Here is a 21104-nt window from a genome sequence, read left to right on the forward strand (position 1 = left end):
TGTTCATGTGGTGCTGGAGTATTGAGCCTGGGCCTCCTGCATGCGAAGCATTGAGCATCTGTCATTGAGCATCTCTCCGTCCCCCAAAATCATTATTAATGTTAATATTGCAGATTCACATACCAGCCATTCTGTAAATAGCATAATAGAATTTGTACATATAATTTAACTGTATGAATTAGTAAAAGTTTTAAAATCTGTAAAATGATACTCTGACTAAAAATACTGCCATTCTTTAGCCTTAATTCAAAATGCACATGAGTTAAGCAACTATAGCAAAGGTTAAATAGAACATGTTGGTTTATATAGGCCTTGCTGAAAAATTTGGTTCTCCTGGCAACTAAGACGTGGAATCTTTTTAATCTTGGATAGTGAGAATAAGATTCATTTGTGTATATTTGAGAAATAACAGGGAGAGGATGAGATAATACATGAGAAGGTACCGTAAAGATCTAGTGTTTCTAGATTTGAAATATCAACCATTCTATAAGGATCAAGAGATAAAAAATATTTCATAATGTGAGACAGTACATGAGAATCTACCATAAAGATATAATGTTTCTAGCCTTAAAATATCAACCAATTTATAAGGACCAAGAGAGAAAAAATATTTCATAAAGGAGGGAATATAGAGGTTTTAAAAAATCATATAAAGCATAAGAGAAAATATCCCAAAGATGTGAAAGTACGAAAGTTTGACTGGAGGTCTTCTCCTGCCATGGTCGGCTGTATCTGGAGTCAGAATATGCCACTTTGGGCCTTTAATTACTTACCTACTTGGGTGACACTGCAAAATTAAGCCACTGTAAATTGACTATTGAATTATCTTTTAAGTATTGTGCGTGCTTTAAAATTGACTCCTACTGAAGTAACAAATCAACTTTGTCAAATGTATTATAGATTTTTTTGCACAGTTGTTAAAACTTATGGATAATATTTTGTTATTATTGTTTTGTTTTTTACTTGTGGTTATGTATGTGGAAGTCCTGATGTACACAGATACCTTTGCAGCAGACATATTTCTTCACTCCCTGAAACAATGGTTCATCAACTTTTCTTTTCCATCCAAGTGTGCAGAGTGGGGGAAACTGTGGCATTGCAAGACAGTCTTGCTCTTTCCCTTAGCACTCATGAATAGTGCACAGCAAAAATGCCCCGTGGAAGAGGTATGTTTGTGACAATAAATAACATGATGTCTTTGAAAAGTGCTGTGTCTGCTGAATCTGGCTTTAGTGATTGTGGGGATGTGATTGTAGCATACTCGTGAGCCCATGACTTTCTAAAACCATTCTTGCCAGTCAGACATGCCATTCAGAACCTGAATTTCTCTGTCCTCATATTTCAGTAGATAAAACACAGCCAACTTGGTTTAGTTATTGAGAAAAATGTATGAGCAAAACCAGTTGTTGGTATGAATGTAAGAATTCCTCCATCTTGAGATCAGGGGTTTGGGCTTCCGAGGTTGGCGTCCCAGCATGGGTTCCGCTGCCACAGCTCAAGCCCCAGCGGCCAGCTGTGTCCCATCTTTACCTTTCCCTCCCCAGTAATGGCAGGGTCCCTATTCAGAGGGAACCTGAGGTTAGTGGGAGGAAGAAAGAAAAGAATAATACCTTTCACATTTTCAAGTTATTGGACTACAAAATTTTGTATTGGAGAAGTGTGAAGTTAGCTAGTAGAAATAATTAATATCTAAAACATCTAAAACAAGTTTCCCTTTGTGCACAAATCCTTGCATTATTTGACAATTAAAAAATCATCTTTAGAATGTACTCCTTGAATATAGGAATAATATTTTATATTACATGTATGTGTAATACTTGATATCATGCTTGATCATGATCATGATCATCCTGTTGTTCAGTGATTGTCTTGAGCAGGCACCGGTAACGTCTCCTTCTTCCTAGCCCTGAGATTTTAAAAGAGCCATATTCAATGCTCTTTCAGGGCTAGGAGAATGAGACCTATCATTGTTACTGGTATTTGGCATATTGAGTACGACACGGGAAATTTGCCAGACTCTGCCGTGTGGGCAGTATACTCTCAGTAGCCTGCCACCATGTGTGATATGTCTCCAAATTCAGCTGATTAACTTAATTTTAAAATAAAATGGGGTGGGGCTGGAGCCGTAGCACTGCAGGTAGGGTGTTTGCCTTGCACGCGGCCAACCCGGGTTCGATTCCCAGTATCCCATATGGTCCCCTGAGCACCACCAGGGGTAATTCCTGAGTACAGAGCCAGGAGTAACCCCTGTGCATCGCTGGGTTTGACCCAAGAAGCAGTGAATAAATAAATAAATAAATAAATAAATAAAAATGTGGGAAAAGTTAACCTATCTGGTTCTTTTAAATTTGAGACTTGAGGGAAAGTTCAGTGCTTGCAAATACAATATGTGCTAAAGCATGTTTCAAAAATGATTTCAAACATTCCTAGAATAGCTTGTATTATTATCTTTTAAGTAAATAAACCAACTTAGTTTGTCAAACTCTAGAAAAGTTAGAATCTAGATTAAAAATTTACGATTTCCATGCAGTTCATGATAGAGTTACAAATAAACATTGCAAAAAATGTCATATGGATAAGAATGAATATTTTTACTTTTCCCACCCATTGTTATCTCCTGTCATTGTCATAATGTTCTTACCATGTGATTTCTATTTTATAGTTGTCTTCTCTGTTTTTTCTTCAAAAATTTCAGAACCACACAGTGTACTTGGATAGCTTTTCAAATCTATATTTATATGCAATTTAAATATAAAAATTATACCTATGAATCCTTTTTTTACTTTATGCTGATGTATTTTAAAGTCATACATTCAATATGATATCAAGTATAAGCTAACTCTTCTTCAATAATATATATTGAAAAATTAATACTTTCATTTAATGCATTAATTGTATAATTTATTGTTTCTTCTGTTTCTGTAGCTTCTCGTCCCTCTATTCAGAATGAGCTTCATCGAGATAGGAGGTACTATTATGTTTATAAAACATTCTGCTAATGAAATAGTCATCAGTTTTTAAGTTAAATATTTCTCTTTCACAAAGCATGTATTATGGTATGTTTCCAGATTTAATTTATAAGATTGAATGATAATGTTTTTGTTTGAGAGATGAAGCAATCCAAGCCTGAAAATGTTTAATATTCCTCTGAAGTAAATTTAGAAGTATTTAAATGACTGCCATATGTAAAGAATTCAGAGAAATTCACTGCTCTTCCTGGAAGCCAGGGACAGGAGTGCATGCTTTGCTTGTAGAAACCCCGAGTTTGATCCCCTGTCCCCAGACTCCCATCCTACCCCCTTCCAGTAAAACTGATATGGCCTTGGTGTCCCTCAAACACTACTTGAGAGGTCCGTTAAAAAAAAGGAAAAAAATAGAAAAAAGAAAAAGAAAAATCTTTCACTTCCTGGCTATGTCTAGATATTGCATAGATAAATATTGCATAGATAGTGGGCATCTTATGGGATAAACTATGAAATGGAAGGAAAAGAAAGGAAAGGAGTCAGGTGGGCTGGGTAAATAACTTGAATAGATAAGTGGATTTTGGAGGGAGGGACAAGAAAGAGGATGGAGTCACTGGATTGACAGAAGGACTAATGGACAAATGGTGAAATGGAAGAAAGGGTGAAAGGTAAACCACCACTTTTAAATTCTTTCAGTATAATTTAAAATAATGAAAAACAAGATCTGTAGAATCAGTCATAATCAAATTTGAATTCTGACTTTACTTTCTTATCATGTAACCTTGGGCAAACTACTTATCCCTCCTTAGTTTCGTAACCCTGTCTTTAAAATGGTACTACTCATAGATACTTCCAAAGTTTTCATGAGAACTAATGCATGCATAATGCTTAATATTTATTAACTATTAACTTTGTATTTAGATAGAAAAAACTATAAACAGAAGTTCTTAGGTAATGTTGTTCGAATTGGGGATCTGAGCAATAGAACAGTGGATCAGTCTCTTTCCTTGCACTCATCTGACCTGGGTTCAATCCCTGGTATCTCATATAGTTCCCTGAGCCCACCAGGAGTAATTTCTAAGTGCAGAGCCACATCGCTGGGTGTGACCCAAAAAGCAAATTCTATCTATGAGTAGGTTCTGTTGTTGCATAACTTATCTCAGGAGTGTCCATATATGCACTATTTTGATATGATACAGTTCTTGCTTTATTTATTTAATTTTCTGCAGTGCCAGGGATCAAAGCCAGGATCTCACACCTGTAAGATAAGTGCTCTATAACTGAACTACAGCCCTGGTCCTGTTTTTTTTTTTCTTTTTTGCTTTTATTTTGGGACACCCCAGCTGTCCTCAGGGCTTACTCCTGACTCTGATTTCAGAGACTTCTGATGGTGCTCTAAGGGCCATATGGGATGCCAGAGATCAAACCCACCTCAACCACATGACCACATGCAAGGCAAATGCCCATCCTGCTGTACTGGCACCCCAGTTGTCCCATTTATATCCCAAATTGAGCAGGAACACACATCCAACTCAAGAAGTGAACATGTAAACATTTAGAGATAATTTTGAATTGGTACAGAAATGAGCAGAGGAGTAAGGGGATATTTTATATCTGTGGAGTCATTTCTGACTATGTAATAATTTAAATGGATCACAGTTACGGTCCTCCCATTGTTCGTCAATTTGCTCGAGCGGGCCCAGTAACATTGTGAGACTTGTTACTGTGTTTGGCGTATTGAATATGTCACGGGGAGCTTGCCAGGATTTGCCATGCGGGTGAGATACTCTCCGTAGCTTGCCGGGCTCTCCGAGAGGGGCAGAGGAATCGAACTCGGGTCAGCCATGTTGGCTTCACATAAGGTAAATGCCCTACCCACTGTGCTATCTCTCCAGCCATTTAAATGAATAATAATAATTAATAATTATAATAATTAAAATGAAATGATTCCGTTTATCGGTGTGCTTTTCTACCATACAATACATTGATTTTTTTTGTGGACTAGAATGAAGAGATCAGTGGGCCTCCTTTGCTCATATTTTTATCCACCAAGCTAGAGTTAAGCTTTCTTCAAGTACACCCAAAGCATTTTGCAGCCAATACCCAGAGGATTTAGTCTTTTACTCCCTTGAAGTCTTCCAGGTGTACTGTTGGAGAGGCCCATGACAGATCATTTCTGTGACTGTGGCTGTTCATTCTTGTGTGACATTTTATGTTTCTTTGTATATTTTCAGATAGACAACAACGCGTATCAAACTGTATCAAACGTGTATCAAACTATCTAATCTTATTCAGACTTCTGTCCACTAGGCGCCCAGAAATCACCATTGTGGCAGCAGAGCCGCTGAGGCCCAGTTCGTGGTTTCCTGGAGTCCCTCCCCCGGGACTAGGATTCTCCCAGTCTTCGGCAGCAGGCCCCTGGAGGCCCAATGACCTGGTTCCTGCTGAGGTGAATAAATGCCCCATTATCTTCTTCCACTTATTTATTTACTTACTTAGTTTTGAGGCATTTTATTTTTCAAATAAAGTTTGGAGTTAAGAACTGTGAGAATAGTAACGTCTTGGCAGGTGCCTAAAATCTTTATTCTTTATCTTGCAGCTCCCACCATCTTATGAACAAGTTATAAAAGAAATCAACCAAGTTCAAGTTAATACTACAAATAATAATAATGCTGCTGCCACTCCTAGGCACACAAGTACATCTGCAACTCAGACTGACTTTTCAGAAGACATAGACAACCATCTGCCTCAAAGTAATGCAAGTAATTTGTCTTCCCTAATCCTGATCTAGTTCTCGTGAAGTAATCTTAGGTTTCTAGCCTTTAAAATAATTTGCAATTTGTGCATAATTCACTGGACTCTGCTTCCCAGTCAGTGTGATGAGTGCGTGCTTTCTTTATTTGGGTATGCAGTGATTATCGTAATAGATCATTTCAAGCCTTCGACCCAATCTCTTGGGCACATCCTAGTTGATAGCACAGAAATAACTTCCTTGTGATTCATGGTTGGTATTACTGCTTATGCCCTTTCTCCCCTTTGAAAATGGCATTATATTTAGCAACTTATACTTGATAGGATGCTAAAGGTGATTGTCTTCTTACACTTTCCATAGAAATACTGTACTAGGACAACAGATGAGCTATGTTACTTTGGAAAAGTAAGGCAAAAAATGTTGGAGTTTGTGGGCTGGAGATACAGTATAGCAGTTAAAATCAGGTTCAATCCCCAGCATCCCATATGATCCCCTGAGCAACTCCAGGAGTGTTCCCTGAGCATCGCTGGGTGTGGCCCAAAAACAAAACAAACAAAAAAGTTGGAGTTTGGAGGGAAATGATTCATGTGAAAAGTCTACTAAGAATCAGAAATTTAATGATGTTTTTAAATAATATAGAATGAATAGTTTTTTTTAAATAAACATAGGTTGAAGAACAACCCCAGGGGAAGCATAGTATACTTTAACAATATCAGAATCAATTTGTACTAAATAAACCGAACTTGTTTGCTGTTCTCTATGTGGGTCTTAAAAAATTTGCATATCCCCTTTTTGCTTTCTATGCAATTACAGTATGCCACTTTTTGTTCATTTTCGCCTTGTTAGCACTGCAGGCACCTCTCAAGCCTCTTCAGTCTTCCCCTGCAGTGTCTGCCAGTGACCTTCTGACCAGTGTGGCACCTTTAATTGTCTTTGATGTTTCTGATGATCAGAATTGTCCAGAAAGCTCCAGTGCTACAAGATGTCCAGTGCCAAGACCAAGATCAAAGAACAACCTCAGACCAGTAGCCAGGGATACTCACAATAAAGAGAAAATTCACCAGAAAACCAGCCCAGTGTCCACAGAAGAAGCGTCCTTCCCCCACCGGCCCCAGTCCCTGTTGGACAGTCCTGACGACATAGCTGGTCAGGCAGCAATAAACACTATGAATACAGAACGAAGCCAAAATAGTATTGTTTCAAGAATCAAAGCATTTGAGGGCCAGACCAATACAGAAGCCTGGGGACTGCCCAAGAAACCAGAAATTGCTCCCCGTACACTCCCTCCGAGGCCTGTTTCCTCAGGGAAACCCTCTGTGGCTCCCAAACCAGCTGCTAACAGAGCCTCTGGAGAATGGGACTCCTGGACAGAAAACAAGCTCAAAGTGACCTCCAGGGAAGGGCTTAACTCTCAATCACCATCACAAGAAGCAGGGAACATCCCAGTAACCAAACCTGAGTTGCCAAAGAAACCAAATCCTGGCCTTATTCGAAGTCTTCATCATGAGAATCTGGGAGGGGCACCCACAGCCGAGAGCGCTGATGGTGGAAAGAAAGTCCCGATGCCTGCCCCTCGGCCTTTGCTGTCCAGGAAGTCAAGTTCCTCAGAAAACCCCACCCCACCTGCAGCTTTGCTGAAACCAGTCACTGTTCCTCCTCGACTCTCAGTGGCATCACAAGCCAAAGCATTCAGGTCCCTGGGAGAAGGTCCCCTCACCAATCCCCCAGCACCAGTTTTGCCAAGCAAGCCTCCAGTGGACATCGACCTCATCAGTTTTGATGATGATGTTTTACCCTCTCCACCTGGGAACTTGGTTGAAGAATCTGCTGGTTCAGATATGGTTCTGGGTAAGTGAGGAGTTGGAGGAGAAAGTGAACTCATTGCAGGCAATCTTCAATGGCATTTGCTGTTTTGTTTTTGGTAATAGAAGCTATTGAGGGTGTGAGTGTTTGTGTGTTTGTGTGTGTGTGTGTGTGGTAATAGAAGCTATTGAGGGTGTGTGTGTGTGTGTGTGTGTGTGTGTGTGTGTGTGTGTGTGTAGAGAGATGCAGAGAAACAGATTACATTTTTGGAGTTGGATAAGGGATGGAGACCAGGAAGAAGGGGAAAGGGAAAATGAGATAGGAGTGGTAGAGATAGGAAAAGGGGAAGACACATTGATTCCTCTCTTGCAAGCCAGAGCAAGTAGACTGAGACCAGAACCAGCGGTGAGACTGGCTTGCTTACTGCTGTGAGGGGAGCATCAGGGGGAGAGAGAGAATATCAGGTAGCTGGGAAGTCATTTAGGGGCCCCAGAAACCCCACTGGGGTTCCCCAGACAGGGACTATCTCCTGGGAAGACTCTGGCAAGAGCAATAGAGAGAATGCAGATCCAGCCATATGTCACAGTTTTCTTTTTTGTAATTTTCACAGAACATCTTCCCTTGGGAATGCAAATTTTGTAAATAAAACACAACAGTTGTAAGTTTCTTGCCAATATCAGAATAATTAAATTTCCCAAGAGACAGAGAGTATGTTTTCTTTCCTCACACTGGTCAGATGGAGGCTTTGATGATAAGGCTTATCTTTGATTTTCCAAACTAAGCTGCCTTACTTGTCATTGATATGGTTGATAATACTGCTTTTCACTTATTCAGGTAGAATTTGTGAACTTACACATTTAATGGTATTTTCAAATGGTTGTCATCTTTCAAATATGTGATATGCATCAAAATGATAAAAGATCTGTGATTCAAAACCAAGTTTCTTACAACAAATGTGGATTTCAAATGATAGCAAGCACTAATTTATTCATATTTAGTATACACACTTGGTATCGAAGAAATAAGTCAGAATATATTATGCATCTGTAGTGTGTCAGGCCCTCTGCTGGGCACCAATATGAACATTATTAAATTTAATACTTAACCCTCTGAAGATGTTGGTCTTAGTTTGCAAAAGAAGAAAATGAAACAGTGATAGAGACCAATGACCTATGTCATAAAACAATTTCCCAAGGCATGATTCAAACAGTATTTTTATCCTAGGTCTGGTTTTTTATTGTATCCTATCGCTACTGAACATTTTCAGGAATCCCAGGCGACACTAAAACTTTTCAAACCTTTGTTATGTAATTCTTATTTCAACCTTTTTGGTGTTACAGGTTGAGGGTAGAAGAGACATAGGCAAGTCCAGCAGAAGCAAGCTGTTAAGGGGTAGAAACAGTACAAGCAAAGAAATATTGCCTTTTATAGAACCCCCATATTTGGGGGGGTCTGGGGGTGATACTTGCTTAATAATAGCTCAGAAATTCTTCTGTGTCATCAAGCAGATAATTACAGTCATCTTCAAAAAGGAAGGTCAACAATATAGTTCACCATGAATATAGGCTCATACTTCATACTTAGCCTTTTCTGTTTCTTGATTTCTACCACTTCGTTGCACAACATTTAATTATTGAGGCCGTCTTTTAGCAAAATGTGTAATTTGCTTGCCCCACCTAACTTTAACTATTGCTCTGGATTGTGGAGTTATATTGAAACACTTTTATCTTCTTTGTAAACCCTCTCACTTCCCATATTCTGCACCTTTTATACTGGTACTGTCACCTAGCCATCCCTGAGAAGCTTGGAACTAATCTTGCATCTTCCCACCCTACTGGTAAGGGGCTCTTTTTTGGATTGGAATCAGGAAGGCTGGGTTGACTATTTAATCACCCTGTAACCTTGGGCACTTGAATTAACCCTGCAGTGCCTACATTTGCTCCTATGAAACATGATAATAATAGTCTTCATGAAGTATTTGCAAGGAAATCCCTGTCATTGTCTGAAACATGCTGTGTATCCCTTAAGTAATGGTTATTATTGTTACAGCTCACTCTACACAGCCCGTTACACCTTCTGAGTAGCTCCTCTGAGTTTTCCTTCTGAGTAGTATGCCTTCTAAATAACTCTTTTCATCTTCTTCCCATTTCTTTCCTTCTGGCTGCTGGCCACTTCAGGCCTTTATGTCCAGAGTTCTACTTGACCACCTGCAGACACAGAGCCCCTACATTCTGCCTCAAACCCGTCATCCTCTATATGAAGATGATCTAAAGGAATTTTGAACCTTGTTTCCTTGCTTATTGTTCTTCAGAGGCCTTTAACTCACCTCAGCTCAGTGCTATGGAGAAGAAATTTTGTTGGTTTATTGATGTAAAACTTTGTGGCTCCCCCATCCCCACCAGCACTCCCAGTTACAGAACCTAGGACCTCACACATGCATTCTATCATTAAGCAATGTTACCGGTCATATTTGTGACTTTTCAAAAGTATGTTAATACCACTGAGTTTGTAAATAAAGCATTATGATCTTGAAACCTTACCCAGTCATCATAACTTTAGCCAGAAGTTGAGAGAAGAGCACAGTCAAGAAAGGAGAGAAACCTGTCGATAAAGTTTTTTTTCCCTTTTCTTTTGTCCTTCTGAAATCAAGAAAATCTTTATGAAATAGTTTCCATAGAATCAAATTCCATATTAATCTCAGGAAATATAGTGATCCAAATATACAAAACTATGAAAACATTGTAAAGATTGAAAAAATTATTAAAGGAAAACTCATAAAATAGGCAATTTAATATTGGATTCATTTCTTGGGTAGAATGCCTTCTGGGTTAATGTAATAGTGAAGTATTGGCAATCCTCTTCACACCTTTACAAATCATTCCCAATTGTCAAGAATGAGAGAGAGAGAGTGAGAGAGAGAGAGAGAGAGAGAGAGAGAGAATATACTTTTGCTGGCAACCCCATTACATAGACCAGATAATAGTTTCGCAGTCAATTTCTGCTATTAACAGAACTCAAGGGAACGAAATGACAGTATAGCAAGCCAAGGATGGAGAAACTAATGATGATGACAAGCCTATTATTAGAGACAGGTAATGGGCAGAAAACCACACTATCATCAGTGGGTTTCTCAGTGCAGTAAAGAAGACAGGCAGGTATCGGTATAAGGGGCCTGCTTGTTTGACAACAGGTACAGAATAATTGGTGGTGGCTTGAGGGAGAAGGAGAGCACAGTACATATAGGTAAAGAGAGAGCCCTTGGCCTAGATGATGCTTTATATTTTTATTTTTGATAGATGCAAGAGCAATCTGTAATAAACTGTAGCACTGTAGTTCTTTAGGATCACAGAAATTTGGGGATCTGGTTTTCGGCTTAGTTCACCTGTGGATCTTGATCTCTCCTGAAAATGTATGCATAATCAAGGTCTAGTTTCACAGTGTCAAGAGCCTGTTTTTGGATTCCTTAAAAACTTCCATTATAGGGGCTGGAGCGATAGTACAGCGGGTAGGGCGTTTGCCTTGCACGTGGCTGATCTAGGTTCAATTCCCAGCATCCCATATGGCCCCCCAAGCCAGAAGGAATTCCTGAGTGCATGAGCCAGGAGTAACCCCTGAGCATCGCCGGGTGTGACCCAAAAAGCAAAAAAAAAAAAAGTTTCATTATAGGGGCTGGAGCAATAGCACAGCAGGTAGGGCGTTTTCCCTGCATGCGGCCAACCTGGGTTTGATTCCCAGCATCTGTATGGTCCCCTGAGTACCGGCAAGAGTGATTCCTGAGTGCAAAGCCAGGAGTAAACCCTGAGCATCGCTGGATGTGACCCAAAAAGAAAAATACAAAAAAACTATCATTATAGATCATTCGAAATAAAATCTTCAGTGAACAGCTCAAATAAATTATGGTGGAGCCATCCAGTGGAGTGTTGTACAGTAATTTAAAAGGAGGCAGATACAGGAGAGTTGGATCAGACAATGAGAGAACAAACATGCATGTGGAGGCCCCACATTTCATTCCTGTGACTGGATGCCTGCCTCCTCCCAGCACTTCTGGTTGTATCCCTGGTGGCCCCCTACCACTGGGCGCTAACAGTGTCTTATCACCAAGTTAAGACTATAGAGCCAGGCCAAGAGTCACCCAAAATGATACCTAGGCCTACTAAATACTGTTTGCAGGGCCCAAACTAAGTAAACAAATAAAAATGGACAGACCACTTATTTTCCCCTATGTTAAACCAACCTCCAGGATATTAAGTATAAAATACAAAGAATAGTCATGGTATTTTATATACTCTTTGTCTATATACACACACCGGTATGCAGTATCTCTGGAAATGTAGAAATGTAGATTAAAAAGTTGATAACAGAGTTTTTTTTTTTTTGGTGGTGGGGGGGGGGAGGCGGGGGAGCAGGAACTGGATCGCCAGCAGAGGATTGTAGGAGCCTGGTTTGCATAATAGTTGAATGTACTAACAATTTAGATAAAAGAAGCTAGGAGAGTTCTCTCTTGACTTTGCCATGAAATTACTGCCTTCCATACTAAGCTTCGAGTTTGCTCTGAGTAGAATTTTTTTAAACTAATAAAATGTTAGAGCCAGAGAGACAACACAGACGGTAGGGTGCTGCCTTGAATGCGGCCAACCCGTGTCAGTCCCCAGCATCCCATATGGTTTTCTGAGCCTGCCAAGATTGATTCTTGAGTGCAGAGTTAGGAGTAAGTCTTGAGAACCACCAGGTGTGACCCCAAAATAAAAATGATAATAAAATGTCAGGACCAGAACAGTAGCACAGTGTGTAGAGCACTTACCTTGCATATAGCCAGTCTGTGTTTGAATTCTGCACACCACATATGGTCCCCCTATCCCTGCCAAGAGTGATACTGAGCTCAGGGCCAGAAGTAAGCCCTGAGCACTAGTGGGTGTGGCCCCAAGACAAAATAATGACAATAATAATAAAATGTGATTTTTCTAGTTGTATGACTCTACAAATAAAAACTGATTACTACGATAGGACTGTGATGGGACTGTCCTCCCGTTGTTCATCGATTTGCTCAAGCAGGCCAGTAACGTCTCCATTGTGAGACTTGTTACTGTTTTTGGCATATCGAATATGCGTCACAGATAGCTTGCCAGGCTTTGCCGTGCAGGCGAGATAGTCTCGGTAGCTTGTCGGGGTCTCCAAGAGGGGCAGAGGAGCAAATGCCCTACCTCTGCTATCGTTCCAGCGATTACTATGAAATTAAAATATTTAAATTAGGCAATTTCAAAAGCACATAAGTTGAACCAAAGCATACAGTCACATATATATTTTTACAAAAGTTCTTATCACACTATATACCGATCATTCCACAGCTTGTTTTGTTTTGTTTTGTTTTGTTTTGTTTTGTTTTGTTACAGCCACATCCAGCAGTGCTCAGGGCTACTCCTGGCGGTGTTAGGGGACCATAGGTGATTGCTCTGGATCGAACTCAGGTCTTGCATCCAAAACTTAGACTTCAGCCCTTTGAACTATCTCCCCAACCCGTGGCAGCTTGCTTTTTAAAAGCTTAATAATGTTTCTGTTCAGGCCAGTGAGTTTAACAATAATTCCTGCTTTCCATCTACCTGTTTTAATGTTTTCTGGTATGAACAGCTATGTCCCAGTTGATTCCACTTTTCATGATGGGCATTCAAATTGTTTCATTTTTAGAAATGGGTGTGGTTTTTTTCCACTAACAAAAACAAAGAGAAAAGATTGGAGCAAATTCTCTTCTACACAATTTCACTTTCCACTAGTGATTTATTTCTTGAATAAATTTCAAAAACAGATTATTGGGTCAGAAGTTCTGAATTTTTTTTTAAATAGTGTTGGAGATTTGTTTATTTATTTATTTTGGGTCACACCCAGCAATGCACAGGGGTTACTCCTGGCTCTGTGCTCAGGAATTACCCCTGGCGGTGCTCAGGAGACCGTATGGGATGCTGGGAATCGAACCCGGGTTGGCCGCGTGCAAGGCAAACGCCCTACTTGCTATGCTTTTACTCCAGCCCCAGAAGTTCTGAATTTTTAACCATGCAATAGTATCAGTGATCCAGCTTCCCACCTGACAATGCCTGGAGTTCCTATTCCTAACAAGAGTGTCTTCCTTGCTTTTCTACGTTGCCCCTTTATCTGTGGAGAAAGTACCCCTCATGAAAACTCCCAAGTAAACTCCATACTATGTAGTCAGAGACCTGTGCACTTTCCAAATAAAAAACAAGTGTCTGGCTCCACCCTCTCACTGAAGTTGACACTGTTTGTCCTCGCTCATCTCTGCTCCTCTGGATGGCAGCCCGGGACGGCGCGCAGACAGAGAGGCACTGACTCGATGAGCACAGCTGGGCTGGGCTATTAAACAGATGCTCTTCTGCCAAACCGCCTGCAGTGCTGGAACGTTGGCGTTCCTTGCCTCGCTCTACTGAGGAAGGGATTTTTGTTTTTTCCACAGACATGGATAGTGGAATAAATTGCACATGGTCTGTGCTCTCGTGATTAAAGAGCATAAAACAACTGGAAAATAAAGACAGAAACAGAAAGAAAGGTTGACTCTGATACTTGGAACACTTTATATAGTATAGAATTTGTATAGAATTTGCATCTATACAACCCTGAGGTGAGGGGCCAGGGAGATGGCTTCCAGTCCTAGAGCAGGAGTCCCAGACTTGATCCCCAGCACCAGAGGTTCCCTAGAGCCACCCCCTAAGCCATGCCGCCACCACGTGTGGTCTCAAATAAGAAACAAACACAAATGACTGGACCTTTCTTTGTGATGGATGAGGTCTGCCCCAGGTATGCAGGATTGGGGCAGTAAGCACATGTGTGTACCCCCTGCACTTAGTCCTTTATGGGCTTTGAGTGACCCCCTTTGCTCTGCTCCCTACTTCTCTTCACGGTTCTTACTCCTGGAATGTGAGTCAAGGCCTGTCAGCATACTTAGGAGCCCAAAACTTAATATAGCTTGGGGAGCAAATAATTCAATGCTCAGAGTTTGCTTCTTTCTCTACCCCCTCTCCCAATATCATTAACTCTAAAGTTAAACTAATGGTAAAAGTATTCCAGGTACCCAAGGCATCTATTAAGGCAGAAATGTCACTTGAAAGATAGAACACGGTGAATGGTTTTTGGCCTTCAGTCATTTCTTAACCCTCTGGGGGCCTTTTTCCTAGCAGCAAGTGTCCTGGGAGAATGGGATGTGACTGAGGATGACAGGGAAGGTGGGTGGCCTGGATGAACTCAGCAGTAGGGTGGGCAGGAAGGCCTGGTGACTCCTCGGAGGTCAGCAGGTTGCAGCCAGGGCCAAGGAGGCAGAGCAGGGGCAGGGGCAGTGGTAGTGGAGAGAGATGAATAAAAATAAGAAATACAAAGAACAGTCTTGGGATTCTTTCATTTCAGAGAATCTTTCTCAGAATTGGTGAGTCATTTGGGAAATTTGGATTTGGGTGATATTTGCATTCCCAGTACTAAGTACTGGTACTAAGGCACCTGCCCCTTTTTACCCATTGGCACTGTGGTTTTTTTTGTTGTTGTTGTTTTGTTTTGGGGCTGCACCTGGTGGTGCTCAGGGCTTACTCCTGACTTTGCACTCAGGGATCAGTCCTGGCAGTGCTCAGGGGGATCATATGGAGTGCTGTGGACCAAACCTGAGTCAGCTGTATGCAAGGCAGACACCCTCCCCGCTGTACTGTCTATCACTTTAGCTCCAATACAGGTGTTTTCTAAAGGTTCTGTGTATTTGTATAAGTTGGAAGAACTATAAAATAAAATCAGCACTGTTGCACTGTCCTTCAGTTTTTCATTGCTTTGCTTGAGCGGGCACCAGTAACGTTTCACAACAAATTGTGAGATTTGTGGCATATTGAATACGTCACGGGGAGCTTGCCAGGCTTTGCTGTGCAGGTGAGATACTCACGGTAGCTTGCCGGGATCTCTGAGAGGGGCGGAAGAATCAAACCTGAGTCGGCCTCGTGCAAGGCAAACGCCCTACCCGCTGTGCTATTTCTCCAGCCCAATCAGTAAAAGGAGAGCTAGTCCAGGGATTAAGGCTCATTCCTTGCATGCGGGCCTGAGTCCCTGAGTATCGCCAGGTGCAGCCTGGGGGTGACCCTGTACCTCCTGAGTGACACTTGGGAGACCCCAAAATTAAACAGAAAAAGTCAAATTATCTGTTTAAAAGTGTCCTTAAGAGTCATGTAGGGCACCTCCTTCTCTCACCTCCCTTTACTCCATTCCCTACCTGAAGTTTTCCTCTGCTCTGTCCACACCTCACTCTGATTTTTCTCTTTTTCAGTCAAACTTTCCCCCTTCTATATTCCGTGGCCTGGCTCTCTGTTGTGATTTGGGGTTATTGCCTCCATCTCCCTGCTGGAATGTAAAGACCTGAAGGGCAGAGCTCTTAACTGTTGACTGCTACATTTCCAGCACTGGAATGGTATCTCATGTGGAACAGAAACTAAGTCAATATTTAAGGGACAAAAGTGAAAATACAAACTACAAATAAATGCATATAAAAGGAACCTGGTTTTGTTTTTCAAAATCCTTATGTGGTACTGCAGTACAGAAAACAGAATCATAGATGATAAGGAAGATGTGGAAGAATGAGATTGCAGGGACTGGAGCAATAGTACAGTGGGTAGGGCGTTTGCCTTGCACTAGGCTGACTTGGGTTCGATCCCTGGCATCCCATATGGTTTCCCCAGCACTGCCAGGAGTAATTCTTGAGTGCAAAGCCAGAAGTAACCCCTGAGCATCGCTGGGTACAACCCAAAAAGCAAAAAAAAAAAAATGAGATTACAGATTTTTTTCTCAGATACTTCTTGGGTTTTTTAGTGGAAGGAAGCTCCCAAGTAGTGTTCAGGAGGCCCCAGGATCCCACTAGCAATTCTCCACTAACTGAACTATCAGTTCAATGCAAAGGTCTGAGGATTCGATGCTGCCAAGCTGGGGTTGGCCAGGCTACCCTCCAGAACTGCATCCTGCTTATGCTCGGGGGACCATGTGGTGCCAGGAATCAAACCTGGATCGGTCACATGTGTGGGATGCACCCTAACTGCTTTCTGTCTCCCAGCCCCTCTTATATTTCTTGCTGCTTCTTTAAAAAAAAAAAAACAACCAAAAACCAAAATTAAGGCCACACATAGTAGAATCATGCAGGGTCTAATGGTTTGGCCCTCAGGCTGGTGGTATAATGCTGGGGCCGGATGTTGCTTAGAGGTACTTACAGTGTCAGGGATGGAGCACAGAGCCTTACACACACTAGGCATGTGCTCTACCACTTAAGCTACCTCACCCAGCCTTTCCCTCCATTTTTACAATAAATATTACTCCTCACTATCAGGGGGCACATCTGGCTCGGGCTGCTCCGAATGGTGTTCAGGGAACCATACAGTGCTAGGGATCAAGCCCAGGGTCCCCCATGCAAATCATTTGCTCCAGCCCTTTGAGCTCTCGCTCTCCAGCCCCAATCAGTAATACTTTTGAAGTGAAATATAATACTGTGACAAAATAAGAAATCTAGAAATTTGGTTAGGCTTAAAAGAAGGAACTTTGTTTATTTGCTTTGTGGGGAGATTACAGTGGAGAAAGTGACATGATTACAAAGCCTTTTTCAAAGTTTGATTGATTATGTTTTTGTGATCTTGAATTTTTGTTGTTGTTGTTGTTTCTTAACTTGCTTTACTTGTGAACTGATAGGTTTCTAGATATAGTTCACCTAATTTTTTTTTCCTCAGTGACTAGCAATGATTCTTCTGTCTTTCTTGTCCCTCTGGAGGGTTCCTTTTTAGGGAGTATTTCTAAAGCAGAATTGTGCGTGACTGTCATATCTGCTCACCAAGCTTCGTACTGGCATATGGTAGGCACAGATATTTGAGTGAGTTGTGTGAAAGTGAAAAGCAGGACACAGGACGTAGAGGCTGCCGGAACTCTGAGTGGAAGAGGAAGAAATGTAGCAGAGAACTGAAAGCCCTCCTGAAACAGACTCAGCTCTTTACGTGTTCTGAAAGGAGCCGGTCAGCAAAAGGTGTTCATTGAATTGCGGCTTCTGTCAGGCAGAATGCTGTTGTTCATCACAGGTGTAATAGAGTGCATGGTTTTACAAAGAGTTTCTCCCTCCAGGCAAGATCCATAGAGCAGGTGCAGAATCACAGCATCAACTCATTATGCTCTTGTTGTTAAAGGCAGAGGTGGCCTCATGAGATCCTGTGGGCATTATACAGCTTTTTTTTTTCTGCTAATCTATTTTTAGATTTTTCATCTTTTAAGAATCTTATGGGAGGGCTGGAGTGATAGCACAGCAGGTAGGGCATTTGCCTTGCACGCGGCCGACCCAGGTTCAATTCCCAGCATCCCATATGGTCTCCTGAGCACCGCCAGGAGTAATTCCTGAGTGCAGAGCCAGGAGTAACTCCTGTGCATCACTGGGTGTGACCCAAAAAGCAAAAAAAAAAAAAAAAAAAAAAAAAAAGAATCTTATAGGCATTTCTCGAACTACTAAAAAGAACATTTCTTTAAAAAAAAAAGAGAGAACTGTGGTTTTGCTTTTGTTTAAGATAGCTTGGGGCTGGAGCAATAGTATAGCGGGTAGGGCATTTACCTTGCATACAGCCCACCTGGGTTTGATCCCCAGCATTCCATATGGTCCCCCAAGCAGTGCCAGGAATAATTCCTGAGTGCAGAGCCAGGAGTAACCCCTGAACATCGCCAGGTCTGACCCAACCCCCCACCCCCCCAAAAAAGATAGCTTAAGAATATACTATGCATTTTAATGAATCAGTTAAGATAGAAAAAGGAGGAGCCAAAGAGATAGAACAGCAGCTTCTATCTCTTCTTGCCTTGCAAGTGGCTGACTGGGCTTGATCCTCAGCATCCTGTAAGATCTCCTGACCACACCGCCAGGATTAATTCCTGAGTGCAGAGCCAGGAGTAACCTCTGAGCATCACCAGGTGTTGCACCCCCACCCCCACCAAAACAAAAAGATAGAAAAATGATGCCATGTGTCCTTTCCCCGAAATAAATATTTCAAGGGGGATGTCTTATTGTTTGTTTTTTCTTTGGCCAATACACAGCGGTGCTTGGGGGCTACTCCTGTCTTTGTGTTGGAGTTGTTCCTGACAGTGTTTAGGGGACCGTTTAGTGCCAGGGATTGATCCCAGGTCACTTGCATGCAAAGCATGGACTCAGCCTGTTCAGCTCTCTTGCCCTACCCTGAGAAATCTTATTTTACTTCCAGATAGATTTTTCATTTTGATGCTCCTGAAGTGTTTTTTTTTAATAAACTCATTTATTTTTCAATAAATTTAAATCCTGGAGTGGTATAGCATACATTCTGTACCCAGTGGCCTTAGCAGGAAAGGTTGCTTTGAGATTTGGCTGTTTCCATGGGCAGGAGTTACCTTCCCCAGGATTACTGGTTTGCCACCAGGAATCTCTATTTTTTTTTCTTTGCTTTTGTCAGCATATCTCTTGCTACAATTCAGTTTCATCTTGAGCACAAATACATTCAATATTAAGATGAATTGTGTGGGCTGGAGCAATAGTACAGTGGGTAGGGCATTTGCCTTGGATGTGGTCGACCCGGGTTTGATCCCCAGCATCCCATATGGTGCCTTGGATACTGCCAGAGGTAATTTCTGAGTGCAGAGCCAGGAGTAACCCCTAAACATCGACAGGTGGACCCAAAAAGAAAAAAGAAAAAAAAAGCTGTGTGTTATCTCTGATTCTGAAGACCCTGGTGATAGCCGGCTAAAAGATCTTGAACCATATAGCCATATCTGCCATGCAGAGGTCTGGTAAGGTCTCCACAGGCTCTAAGGTGAAAAAAGAAACTGAAGGGTGTGGATTTTGGGGTTTTTTTTTTTTTTTTGGCTTTTTGGGTCACACTCGGCGATTCACAGGGGTTACTCCTGGCTTTGCACTCGGGAATCACTCCTCGGCAGTACTCAGGGGGACCTTATGGGATGCTGGGAATCGAACCTAGGTCGGCCATGTGCAAGGCAAACACCCTACCCGCTGTGTTATCTCTCCAGCCCCTGAAGGGTGTGGTTTTAATAAAGTACTAAATCCTAGTCTCTGCCAGGCACTTGCCCTGTGCTGGGCAGGATGAGATCTTTAGTGGAGCCTGTGAGAACTCTTCCAGTAGAGAAGAAGGTGTGGGGGAGAAGAATCCTTCCTTTATGGGGATCTGGGAGGCTTCTCAGTATAGGATTGACTCTTCATTTCAGTTGCCTATATTTCCAGACAGACACTTATGAAATGATTGCACTCTTATGAAAGATCGCTTCTGCATAATTCAAGATTGTCCTGGATCTCTCTCATCAGAGAGGAAGAAAAGCCGTATGAATTATTTACAGAGTACCAAGTTATTTCCCTTTATGAGCTCCGACTTTGTTTTTGTCTCTGCAAACTGAGATTTTGTTTATCCATGAATAGTTTTCCCTGGGGCATGAAAAATATGACTCTTTAATTATGAATGAGGTTTTTTGTTTCAGACCATGTTAACTAAAACATGCAAAATAAACTGTGTTTTTCATTAGATCCCTTTCAGCTCCCCACAAAAACAGAACCAACAAAAGAACGAGCAATTCAACCCGCACCCACCAGGAAGCCCACTGTGATCCGAATTCCAGCCAAACCAGGAAAATGTAAGCATTTCTGCCTTCTTTGCCTCCTTGTTCATGAGCCTGGGAGAAGTATAAGCTAATTTGTTAATGTCTTCTTTCAAACTTGTGTGTAATCACTTGTTATTCAAAGTCAAGGACTTTAAAAAACAAATTGTTTAGTCACAATTCTTTAGATAATTAGAACAGTAAATTTGAGTTTTATTTCTCTTTTCGCACTTTTTTAAGGCAGAGAATAGACTAAATTCAGAAAATTCTTAGTGTCTCTGATTAAAAATATATTTTTATATGTGTGTGTATATATGTTGCATATATACATGTGTAGAGATGTGTATATATACACATGTATGTATTGCCAGGGGCAATTGAAGCCACTTTATTCGCTTTAAAAACAAAAGATTTCCTGGTAGGCACTGAGTATTGATTTTTTTTTTTTTTTGGTTTTTGGTTTTTGCTTTCTTAAAAGGTGGCAATAGGCCAAATATGGGAACCTCTGACCTACATCAGCCCAGTGTTGCTTTGTGGGCATGTCCTCAAATGCCATGATAATCTTAGTTTAGGGGCTTGCCTTCTCTATAAAATGCTGAGAAGAACTGTATCCATTTTACTCTTTTGGTAGTATTGTTATTGATCAATGGCTCTAAGCCAACTATCAAGAAGATTGAACTGAGTTCCCATGGAGAATGAGGAAAGGAAAACTTTAGAGCCCCCAACTCTGGTGTGTTCTCACTTCGTTGGAGGTTACAATAGTATTAAGTGAAAGGACTGGTGAACTATTTCTTTTGGCAGCATTATATAGTTTCCCAAATCAGAAAATGACTGTACATTGAGCTGTTTGCCTGTTTGTCTATTGTTAGCTTAATAGATACTTTCCATGCTTAACAGGCATAGTGAGACATAATGATAATAAACATTGCTAGAAGCTAGTGTGAATTTTAAGTAATACAACAAGTACACTT

At 41.3% G+C, this 21104-nt stretch overlaps 1 protein-coding gene across 1 annotated transcript in view; it reads left to right on the plus strand.

The window, feature by feature from the left end:
* SH3D19 (SH3 domain containing 19) overlaps nt 1–21104 on the plus strand; it is a 199603-nt gene that overhangs the window by 130026 nt on the left and 48473 nt on the right. Inside the window, exons 4-8 of the mRNA XM_056119057.1 lie at nt 2926–2968; nt 5274–5412; nt 5563–5716; nt 6562–7563; nt 20062–20169. Coding sequence (XP_055975032.1) covers nt 2926–2968; nt 5274–5412; nt 5563–5716; nt 6562–7563; nt 20062–20169 — 1446 coding nt within the window. The remainder of the gene's footprint in view (nt 1–2925; nt 2969–5273; nt 5413–5562; nt 5717–6561; nt 7564–20061; nt 20170–21104) is intronic.

The sequence above is a fragment of the Sorex fumeus genome, unplaced genomic scaffold (assembly GCF_029834395.1).
Source record: "Sorex fumeus unplaced genomic scaffold, SorFum_2.1 ptg000039l, whole genome shotgun sequence".
Taxonomy (NCBI): Eukaryota; Metazoa; Chordata; class Mammalia; order Eulipotyphla; family Soricidae; genus Sorex; species Sorex fumeus.